Below are 12,428 nucleotides of genomic sequence, written 5' to 3' on the forward strand. Positions count from 1 at the left end.
CAGCCCTGTGTGATGGTATATGTGTTAGTTTCCTACTGCTGCTGTAACAGATTACCACAAATTTAGTGGCTTAAAACAACACAAATTTACCATCTTACGGTTCTGGAGGTCAGAAGTCAAAAATCAAGTATCAATACCACAAGTTGTCAGCAGGCCACGCTCCCTCAGGAGGCTCTGGGAAGCAGCCATGTTTTGACTCTTCCAGCCCTAGTGGCTCCTGGCATGCCTTGGCTTGTGGCAACCTCACTCCAATATTCGAGGCCAGCATCTTCAAATCTCTCTGGTCTACTTCATATATAGCCTTCCCCTCTGTGTGTTCTAATCTCCCTCGGCCTTCCTCTTATAAGGATACATGTGATTGCAATTAGGGTAATCCAGACAATCTCCCCATCTCAAGACCCTTAATTTAATCATCCCTGCAAAGACTGTTTCTCCTTCATAAGGTAACACAGGTTCCAGGGATTAAGATTTGATATCTTGGGGGGGTAGGGGGGGCAATAATTCTGCCTACCATAGGATGGGAATAAAGGGGGAAAAGTGAAAAGTAGAGGCAAACCAGATTACACAAGCGGGCACTGTTTGTAGTTTTCTCTCGGCTATCAAATACCCTCAATAAGTGGCAATAAATATCGACTGCTGGCTCTCTCACGTGGGGCATTCTGAGAAATGTGAAGTTCACCCCATGGAGACAAAGACACTCTTATTAACCAAACTTCAGTCAGACTCCTCTGAGCCCTCTTCTGAAAAAACACAAATTTCATAACATTTTGTATGATACCATTACATACAAAAACAAAGAAATAAATGTAGTATGTATATAAAATATACATTTATATATGCTTTTACTTTCTACTATAGACCCTTCTGTACTATTTAAATTTTTGACAATAATCATGTGTCACTTTTTTTTAAAGCCAAAAAACCCACGCTGGGGTTTAAATTTCTGATACCTTGAAAATTCATATATTATTCAACAACATAGAATAAATCAGATGTTAGGATGACAGCTCAGAAAGTTTAAATTTTTATTTGGTCTGCTACGATATAGTGCTAGATTCTAGTTTGTCAAATGTTTTTTTCCCCCCAAATGTGGCCCTTTTTTGGACTTGGTTGCTTTCAGTTATCCACAGGAAAAAAAGCAGACAAATAAGGAAAAAACAAGTTTAAATAATGAGAACTTATGAAAGCAAATTAATTAACTTCTTACATAAACAGCTGGAAGATCCTAGATATTTATATTGAGTGTTCAATTAGAAAGCAAGATTTCCTTAGAAAATAATGCCTGCAGTTTATTCATGATTATAGTTACAGAATTATAAATCGAGATTAATGGATATTTTTAATTACAGTGAAGGGAGATAAAATCTCCAAGGTAGATACGGGTTTAACAATGGTGTACATGCTCTCCCATAATCTTAAATTGCAGAAAGAAAGATTATAAAACAAATAAAAGCTAACTCTAATTGTGTGCTAAGTACTGTTCCAAACTAGAGACAAATCCACAGAATCAAAGATACTGCTGACTCTAAGATGCACCACTCCTTTATGTACCACTACAAAGAAACACTGCCAACTGAGCTACATACAACACAGTGCTTTCTTCTTACCTAGGATTTTTATTTATACTAATTGAAAGATCTCTTACAGACTTATTGTGACAGACTTTTGTCATATACTACTCTTGGGATATATTAAAAGGAGATAGATAAGACAAATTGGTTATGGTACTGCTAAAACATGTTCAAGATCAGACTCTTCTGAATCACTTCTCAACCTAGAGCTGCCAATATCCATATACTGTTTTTCATTACAGTATTGTTTTATGGGCCACCAAGAACACACAGAGCATTTCCTAAAAGAAGATGTCACTATTATCTCACGGATTTTGTCTCAAGCCGCTGACACCCATTCTTCAAGTCTGATGCTGGCATTTTCTTGATCTTACCAGAGCTATCAACAGTTTTCAGAAAGCAACCAAGATTCTCATTCTTTCCTCAAATGTTCCTGAAACGGACAGGTGACCGAAACGGGGGCTGCAAGTATACAATCACGCCATCAGGAATCATCACAAAGACTGCACACGCGCCAGCAGGAACAACTAATCACTACCACCACTAGGCCCCACTCACCGTGAGACAAACTCCAACTTCAGAGAGATTAAAATATAAAATATACACACGTTAAAACCTACAAAATATGGCATATTAACGCATTTAACCTCATAAGAAACCTAAGAGGTAGGTGCTATTATTACCCCCATTTTCCAGATAAGAAAACTGAAGCACCAAGAGGTTAAGTTATTTGCTCAAGATCAGACAGCTACTAACAGCTGGATGTGACATTTGAACTACATTATTCTCCCTGAAAAAACCAAACAGCTCTACTAACTAAGAGAATGTGGTCTAGCAACCAATCTTTAGAAGAGATTAAAAAATAATACACAAGATAGTGGGCCTCTTCAACAAGGCTTGAGCCTGAGGCGCCTGTAGTAAAGGCAGCAGCGCCTGCCCTCCCGTCAACCACCGCCACCGCCGCACCGTGAGAGCGTGCACCTACAGCCCCCACCACACCGAGGCTTCTCTCACTTCCTTGCAAGGGATTGATTTTACCTTATGAATTCAGACTAAGCAGGAGAAAGAAAGAAAAAGAATAGATGGAATAAAAGAAAATTTGAAAGTGAGGGTTTTTAAGGGAATTTAGTTTTATTATTTCAAGTCAAAGGGTAGCTCAAAGAAGTGGTCTTACAGCAACTGCCAAAACTGAGTCCTCTGCTAACACCTTTATTAACAAGAGCCGATAGTAACTCTGATAGAGATTTTCTATTACCTAGTAAACAATAATTTGTGTTTTGACCTATTAATTTATATGGCAGAGTATGTATGACAATTATGGGTTTGGAGTCAGAGAGTTTAGGTTCTAACACAAACTCTGCCAACTACCAATGATGTGAATTTGGATAAATTACTTCACCCCTCACAGTCTATTTCTTAATCTGTAAACAGTTCAATAATATCTACTTGCAGAACAACTGTCAACAGTAAATGAGCAAAACATGGAAATAATCAAAATGTCCTTCAGTGGGTGAATGGATAAACAAACTGTGGTATACTCAGACAATGGAATATTATTTAGCACTAAAAAAAAAAAGCTATCAAGTCATGAAAAGACATGGAGAAACCTTAAACGCACATTACTAAGTGAAAGAAACCAATCTGAAAAGGCTTCACACTGTGTGATTCTAACTACATGACATTACGGTAAAGACAAAGCTATGGAGACAGTAAAAAGATCAGTGGTTGCCGGAGCTGGCAGGGAGGGAGGGATAAATGGCATGGATAAACAGGTGGAGCGCAGAGGATTTTTAGGGCAGTGAAAATATTCTGTATGATACTATATTAGTGGATACATGTCATTATACATTTGGCAAAACCCCGAGAATGTACACCAAAAGTGAAACCTAATGTAAACTATGGACCTTGGGTGACAACGATGTGTCGATGTAGGTTCATCTAACCGTAACAAATTTACCACTTTGGTGCAGGATGTTGATGGGGGGGAGGGGAACAGGTATATGGGAATCCTCTGTAATTTCTGCTCAATTTTTCTGTAAACCTAAAACTACTCTAAAAAATAAAGTCCATTAAAAAAATAAAAATTTTCATTAAAAAGTAAATGAGGACATTTGCAGTAACAGCTCGCCAGTGCCTGGCAAATAATGTTCAATCAACTGTAACTATATCATCACTATCACACTGTGCTGCTAGAAAAAAGGAGCAACTGGATTCAAGCAGTTTGAACCTGGATTCAGATTCAGTTCCACCACTTTCCAGCAAGTTACTTACCCCTCTATGCCTCAATTTCCTCATTTGTGAAAAAGGTGTGAGAATTAAATGAATATATATGCATTATTTACAATAGCCAAGACGTGGAACCAGCCTACATGCCCAGAAACTGATGATTGGATAAAGAAGATGTGGTATATATACACAATGGAATACTACTCAGCCATAAAAAAAGACGAAATTGGCCCATTCACAACAACGTGGATGGACCTCGAGGGCATTATGTTAAGCGAAATAAGTCAGTCAGAGAAAGACGAACTCTATATGACTCCACTCATAGGTGGAAATTAGTATATTGATAAGGAGATCTGATCGGTGGTTACCAGGGAAAAGGGGGGGGGTGGAGGGAGGGCACAGAGGGGGAAGTGGTGTACCCACAACATGACTAACAAAAATGTACAACTGAAATCTCACAAGGTTGTAATCTATCATAACATTAATAAAATAATAATAATAATAATAATAATAGCAAAAAAAAACTGTTTAGGATAGAGGCTAGCTCAAAGTTATAATTTGCTAAGTGTTAACAATTACTATTATTATCTAACAGATTGAAGAGAGAACATGAAAAGCACACAGTACAATGCCTTACACATTAAATGTCAAATTAGTTTCCCTCCTCCTCCTTAATAAAACTTTTCCCACACATCAAGGGCGTATCAGAGAGTGGGGGATAAAGTACGGGAGTGCTTATCAGAATCACCTCAGAGCTTTTTCAAAATCTACATACCACAAACCCACATACTAAATTAGAAACTTTGAGAGGTGTGTATGGAAGCATGAGTATTCTAACAAAGTTCTCTATAAGATTCTAATACACACACACGCACACACACATTCTGACTTCACCCAACCCATCTCCCACACAAATCCAGTTCTGATGAAGTTACTGCACACCAGCAATTAACTGTATTCAGTGCACGGAAATATCATATATTTAACCATAAATTTCTTGGAGTTTCTACGCATTGTCTAGATCAGGGGCTGGTGAACATAGCCCACAGGTCAAATCTGGCCCACCACCTGATTTTATATAAAAAGTTTTACTGGAACACAGCACAGGCAATCATTTCCATGTTGCTTTCATACAACCACCAACGGAGCTGAGCAGCTGCTACAGAGACTATATGGGCCACAAACTTGAAAATATTTACTATCTGGTCTTTACAGAAGAAGTTTCCTAACCCCTGGTCTAGATATTCAGATAGAATGCTATTCAGTAGCTCAACTAGAACTCTTAGTGTTAAGAATGAGTTAAATGTAATTACAGCATCTCTTTTTTTAATTTATGTTTTTATTGTGGTAACATTGGTTTATAACATCATATAAATTTCAGGTGTACAAAATATTTCAACTTCTGTAGAGACTACATCGTGTTCACTACCAAAAGTCTAGTGGCCATCCATCACTGCAAAAATGTGCCCTCCTCTTTACCCCATTCACCCTTCTCCCACCCTCTAGGAACCACCAATCTATTTTCTGTATCTGTGTGTTTGTTGTCATTTTTTTATCTTCCACAAATGAATTGAAATCATATGGTATTCGGCTTTCTGGCTTTCTCCATCTGACTTATTTCACTTAGCTTAACACCTGTGAGGTTCATCCATGTTGTCACAAATGGCAAGATTTCATCTTTTTTAATGGCTGAGTAGTATTCCACTGTGGGGGGGGGGAGAGGGGGAGAGAGAGAGAGAGAGAGATCTAACACATCTTTTTTATCCATTCATCCATTGATGGGCACTTAAGTTGCTTCCAAGTCTTAGCTATTGTGAATAACGAAGCAACGAACATAGGGGTGTATATATCTTTTCAAATTAGTGTTTTCATGTTCCTTGGATAAATATCCAGAAGTGGAAAAGCTGGAACACATGGTAGTTCTATTTTTAATTTTCTGAGGAATCTCCATACTGTTTTCCATAGTGGCTGCACCAATTTACATTCCCAAAAACATCTCTTAAAGTGCGGAGAAAACTGGGAACAAAGCAAATAAGCAGTTCTTTATATTAAGAGTACAGGGGACAGAAACAGTTTTGCCTGCTAGCATTCCTTTTTTAAGGACTTGTTCCTCCCCCAATTCCAAGAGATTCTGGCCAATTACAGGCCCTATCCCACGGTCACAGGAGGGGGCATATAACCTAAATCAGGATAACCTGATGCCCCTTTCCAATGTGGAATAACGGAAGACAGGCAGTCCCTCTAGATGGCTGAGATTTGAGATGTATGGCAAAAAATGCTGGCATCCAGGTCCCCACTACACAGAAGAAAGATACTGTTCTACGTTAAGAGAAAATGAAGCCAAAAGGCAGAGAAGAGGAGAGAGAGAAAACATTCTCAGCTCGGGTTCCAGTTATCTTTGAGTCCAACTGCACCCCTGCCCTCCTGAGTGTGGGTTATGTGAGCCAGCAAATTCCCTTTTTTTGCCCAAGTAAGTTTTAAAAGAGTTGGTGATATTTGCAACCCAAGGATTCTAACTAACACAACAAGCAACTCCTGTCTTCAGCTCATAGAAGGGTTTATTTACTTATCTTTTATTTTTCATGAGAATGAGAATAGTTTTGGTTACCAGTTTTGGTCATCTCTCATTAAATGTTCATAAATTTAAATTAAACAAATGTTCATAATCAGAAAGTTATTTTTAAAAACTGAACAAGGGTATAGTATAGTAACATCAGAATCAGTAGTTAGCATTTTTCACTTGATTTTTCGTAGTATAAAACAACTGATAAAAAACACAAGCTATCTGACATATATACAAAAAAACCTTCAGGTACCTTTAGTGCTATCATCTCCGTCTCTTCAACACTAACCACCGATGATCAGAAAGATGAGCCTAAGACACTATAATATTCTGATTTATCAAAGAAAGACTATCATATTTAGTATGTATTAACCTTAGGAAACAGAGTAAGTCATTTTGCAAATTTTCAACAACAGTTGAAAGAAAAACCAAAAATATTCTGTTTAACCCTCTATAACTCAGGAAATCAAGTTATTCACAGTATCTCCTTTACAGAAGGCTGAAGTTTCACTGTACTTTCAAATTAGCCACCTGTAGCTCGATTTTAATGAGATTTTAATAGAAGATATTATCCTACAACTGGATAATTATTACCTTGAGAGAGAATTTCACTTGCATATTTTATAATATGATATTGCCTTGAATCAATTTTTCAAACTCCAAAGTTTAAAATATCTGGTAGTTTATTCTTGAATTACCCATCTGTCATAAAATCTAATCATAATACTAGAATTAGATGATGCTTAGAAGTAGAATTTCACATAACCCTGATACTGAAGTAACACCTTTTTGGATTATGTAGTGTTTGGGGGTTCTGTTAAGAGCATACTACGTCAAGACACCTTAGCTGACTCACTCAACTACCCTACCACGCCCACAGGATACTCTGTAGAGGAGAGGAGGTCTGCAGTGCGTTTTTAATTTTTAAGAAAACACGCACACACACTCACCTTCACTTATCTTGAGGGATCTGGAGGCCTACTGTTAATCTTTTGTTATTTTGCAATGCCTTATTTTGTATTCCTCATTACTTTGCGGCCTAGCAAAGCATCAAGATCATACTTAGATGCTCAATAAACACTCCTCATATCAAAGCACACATCTTTAAGGAAACTAAATAGTGCAAAAAAGCCTCACAATAAAGAGTCCTCTGCCTGTCTTCTCTTCAATCGCCACCAATTTTAATGATCTTCCTTAGTCAATGCCTCCCCATCTAACTTACGTATACCACCACGGCTTAAGACATTACTAACTTCTTACCACAACATTAATAGCTGACATGTATTGTGTCACTAAGTGCCAGACAGAGAACTTTATATGTATTACCTCATTCAATCTGCACAACAACCTCACGAGGTAGCTGCTATTATAATCCCATTTTAGTCTGGAAAACTGGGACACAGTTCAATAACTTGCCCAGGGCCACACAGCTAATAAGTGGCAAAACTAGGATTTGAACTCAAGCAGCCAAACACCAGCGCTCACACTTTTAACCTATATCCCTCTTGTATCCACCCACACGCAGTCCACCCTTAATAAACACTTTTGGAATAATTCTCTCAAATTATATAAAAACAGCAAAATAAAACAAAGAAATCAAAACAGTTAAATAGCATTTCTCACAACAAAATATAATTTTTGGTTCTACAGGTCAGTAATTTTCAACTTTGGCTTTGCTCTCATCCACGCGGTTACTAACTAGTTTCATTTTAATTTTATGTATATTGACTTAGTGGTTACTGTGCTCGAGGTATAGTATTTTTAAATGTAAATTACAATTATATGACCTATAGCATTTTTGCTGAATTAAAAAAAGGCATCAGATGCCAAAGACTGCCAGAAAAACATGCTTTGAAGGTAGGGTGTACCAGTAACTATCAGAAGAAGAAAAACAATTTTCAAAGTAATTTTCTGAGTTCTGAAAGCAAATGAGTTAACTTACACATGTGTACACATACATATCTCTAACTACAAAATACGTCAAAAAAATAGTAATGGAAAAGGCAAAATCACTTTCACTAAAGAAAAGCTTAAAAAAAATATTTAATAAAATCTGTGAAGACAGGAGATGCAGTAATACTTCAGTTTAATATTCTAAACAAAAAAATTAGACATGAATACGGACAAAATTAATGCGGAAAAAAATGTTACCATTAAAAAGAAAATGAGAAACGAGAGAAAAGGCAGTAATACAAGTTTTGAAACTGAGACAAAAAGGAAGCAAGAGATGAAAGGCCTAGATAATCTAGGCAATCCAGTCCAAAGCTCTGAGTCAGATCTTGCTGAAACAGAGAGCCCCTATAATGACACTCCAGCAGAAGGGAGTACGGTGGCCTCATTCTGGAAAGAGCTGAGACGGCTTACTGAGGATGTACTAGTGGGTGAAACGGAAGACTGCTGACAGCAAGTCAGATGGACCTGTAGACAAACACATGGTCTCTATCGTTCTGCTGAAGTCTTTCTTCTAAGCACTGTAGATGACAGGAATCTGACACTGCTTACAGGCTACACTACCAATTCAGCACTTATTTGGATTCTACGTGTTTCAAGTGTATATATCTTCCCAACTAGATCATTAACTTCCAGAGAGCAGAAGCCATCCTATGTATTTTATTTTCACCCATATAACCTAGCACAGTGCTATACTTCTGGTAGACAGATGCTCAAGCCTACGGATCTTGAAAAATCACAACACACAATCAGAACATCAGAGTTTGAAGAAATCTTAAGAGATTATCTAGTCTGGTCCTAATTTTATTCTAAAGGCAAAGAAACTAAGAGTAGTTAAATGTCCACCAGCCTCAAGTCACAGAGGCAGGATTGGCACCCTAATCCCCTGATAATTGGTTCATCCATTTTACGAACACAAAAGTGTAACGTGACCATGATGATATTAAGCAGTAGAACCTAGCTTCTCAGTTTGTCACCAGAGCCTGGCTCCTAACCAGTACCCCATACTGCCTCTCACTGAATTTACCACAAAAATCCGAAGTCTCAAGAGTCCAGCACAGTGCCTGACCCAAACAAGATCAACAAACGTTTAAATGACTGACTACATGAATGAATTACTTAATTAAAAAATAAGGTTCTCTCATAGCAAATACCTCTAAAAAGATGGGTTCATTGCTCACGTAATTACATAATCCCCCTAAGAAAGATTTTAGCAGAGAGCAGTTTGCATACTAAGAGGAGATTTAAGGAATGACTAATTTCTTTATCCTACAAATAATTCATTTATTCAACAAATATTTAATGAGACACTATTTTTGTGACACAATATTAAATCTGAAGAAAGAAGTAAAATAAAACTTTCTTCTGCAAGATCCTATTCCACTAAATTAAAAACCCCACAAGTTTCTAAACCATACACCAAAACCAAAATAAATGTGTAACACCTCCCTCCTTGTTCTGGTAAAGGAAAAAGAAACAACAGTAACTGAGCAGCAACAATATGCCAGTTCTTGAACCTCAACACAGAGTCTTGCCTAACCCCTTACAGTCAAGTGAACTGGCAACATCCCCATTTTCTAATGAACAAACTGAGGCTTAAGTACGCGTCTCAGGTCACTTAGCTAAGGACTACGCATCCAGAATGCAAACTCAAGTCTGTCTGACCAAAAGTCTATGTTCTCTCCAAAAAGGGGTTTAAAGTACTATTATTTTATTTGTTCACCAAGGCAGAGTACGGGTTTCTTTCCAAGGGAGACTGAAAATACTGCTTAAGAACAACAAAAAGAATATATTATCTCATTTAATCCTCACAATAACCTATTAGTATTATTTCATCCCATTATTATAAAAGAAGAAGCTGGAACTCAGAGAAGCAGTTTATCCAAGAACACACTGCAAGGAAGCAGCAGTACTCTACCATGTCTGCACCAGGTGAGAACGCAGCCCTCACCAGAGGAACCACGCAGAAAGTCTTTAGCCCTCAGAGTCACGAGCATAAGACTCCAAGCATCGAAACTCATCAGATCTTGTGTTTGTTAGGTAAAAACGAATGGAAGATATCATTTATTTCAACTTGCACTTTCAATGATGAGGAAGCCGATTTTCTAGTCATATTCTATCATATGGTAACCTAGAGACTGGTCTCTGAACTTCAAGCCTACAGGCCATTCCGTTATACCAAGCAAGCTCTGGATTTGTTACCAGAGAAAATTATTCTTAAAGTATCAAACAATAAACTACTTCGCAAAGTAAAGCTTTACAAAAAGAGAACACTATGTTAAAACACATAGAAGCAACATTTAAGTATCTGAAACACTTTCACAGTAACAGATGAATAGAAACATTCCTTAGCAACGTTTCAATGTATCATCTGCAAACTACTTTGTCTCTTGACATACTTTTAGGGCCTAAGTGTGCTCTAAAAGAGAGATGTCTCCAACGCCAGTCCTGAAAATGTTACCGCTTTGGTAAAAAAAAAATGTTCAAGCAGGTGCTGCCTGGAACACACATTCCTGGAGGGCAGGAGGCCTGTCAGTATTGCTCATCGCTCTGGTTCAGCTCCTAAGATAGCACCTTGCCCAAGTCAGGTGTTCAATACTTACTTAACATATGAACAGAAAGGCTCACAGATCAATATAGCATGATCTCACTTTGGCAAAAAAAACAAAACAAAATAAACCCTATAAACGTGAGGGGAAAAAAATGTTCAATCATACTGTACAGTTCTGTTTGTCACAAATCCAGGGGAGCTTTTTCTATTGAGAAAAATATGGCCCAGGCATATTCCTAAGGAACACTCTCATCTGTTTTTGATAAGTCAAAGTGATGAATGAGAGGGTGGCTGAGTATTAATATATAATACTGGTTAAGTGTCTTTATTCACATTTTACAAAATAATATAAGCATGCTACAAGCCAAAATCCAGAAATAAAGAGAACCATCCTAATGCAGAGTAACCGGGGAGAGACTTCCATGTTTGCTCATCCTACTACAACACAAAGATTCTTCATCCCTTAACGTCGCAAAAACTACCGGAGTTCTTCAGGAAGCTCCGCCGCTGCCCCATCCGCACATCTCTGTGGATCCTTAAAAGCCGGAATGCATCAAGAACTGCTTCCAGCACCAGCTCAGCTATAAACTAAGGTAAACAAGTACAGAGTGTGACTGAGCGTGGAGCGGGGCACTGTTTACTGAGATGGGAATATACTCATGTTGTGATGCGAAACGTGTTGCACTGTCCTCCCCAGGCTCCAAAAAAGACAAAAACGGTACTCTGACAAGCTAATGTGTGAGTCGGTCTGGTCCCAAAAGTTCTGACCTGTCTTTTCAATCGGTTAAGGACAAACGCTCAAATAAGGACATCCGACACAAGGTGCCCCGAGGTGCCGCCTAGGGCATAACCTGGAAGCACATCACTTTGTCCGAGAAACTGTGCTCGTACCCTACACTCCCCCACAGGGAGCTAAACGGGAGGAACAGACCGTCATTCACCCAGGCGGAGGAAAGAGATGAAATCAAAACCACACGCGCCTCCTCCTCGCCCGAGAGGCTCGGGGCAGGACCCGGGGCTCAAGCGGCGGGCCCACCCCAGCGCCAGGCCCCGCCGCCGGAGCCCCGCGAGCAGCCCACCGCACCTCCGCCTCCCGGCTCGGCTGGGCCCAGGCCGGGCCCGCCCCGCTATCTCCTCCCCGTTATCCGCTCGCCGGGCCTGGATTTGCCTCCCCGCCCTCCCCAACTTCGGCCCGCTCCACTGCCCCACACGCGGAGGCCACGGCCCTCCGCGAGTCCGGGGGAGGGAGGTCGGGGGGCCGCAGGGCGAGGAAAGCGCTCGGCGCCGCGCCTCACCTCAGGATGGAGAAGGGGCACGCAGCCCGCCTCGGGCTCGTACTCGTCCGGGCCGTCCGCCATCTTGGTGTTAAATCCCTCCTCCCGCTGCATGCCGGGAGAAAGCGTTTCACCCTCGCGGGGCGCGGGCGAAGCGGAGGGCGAGCGCGAGCCCCGCCGGAGGCGACGCGGCCGCCGCCTCCTTCCCCTCGCGGCGTGACGCCCCCTCGGCCCCCTCCCCGCTCCGAGGGCGCGGGCCCTGCGCGCGTGCGCGCGAGCGGGGCGGCCGGAGC

At 40.0% G+C, this 12,428-nt stretch overlaps 1 protein-coding gene across 2 annotated transcripts in view; it reads right to left on the minus strand.

Moving 5' to 3' along the window:
- Window positions 1-12,422, minus strand: part of ZDHHC17 (zinc finger DHHC-type palmitoyltransferase 17) — a 109,086-nt gene extending 96,664 nt beyond the window's left edge. For both annotated transcript variants that reach the window (XM_046646108.1, XM_046646107.1), the window contains exon 1: window positions 12,157-12,422. In XM_046646108.1, coding sequence (XP_046502064.1) covers window positions 12,157-12,249 — 93 coding nt within the window. In that variant the 5' untranslated portion in view covers window positions 12,250-12,422. The remainder of the gene's footprint in view (window positions 1-12,156) is intronic.
- Window positions 12,423-12,428: the final 6 nt, after the last annotated feature.

Source organism: Equus quagga, chromosome 19 (genome assembly GCF_021613505.1).
Source record: "Equus quagga isolate Etosha38 chromosome 19, UCLA_HA_Equagga_1.0, whole genome shotgun sequence".
Lineage (NCBI taxonomy): Eukaryota > Metazoa > Chordata > Mammalia > Perissodactyla > Equidae > Equus > Equus quagga.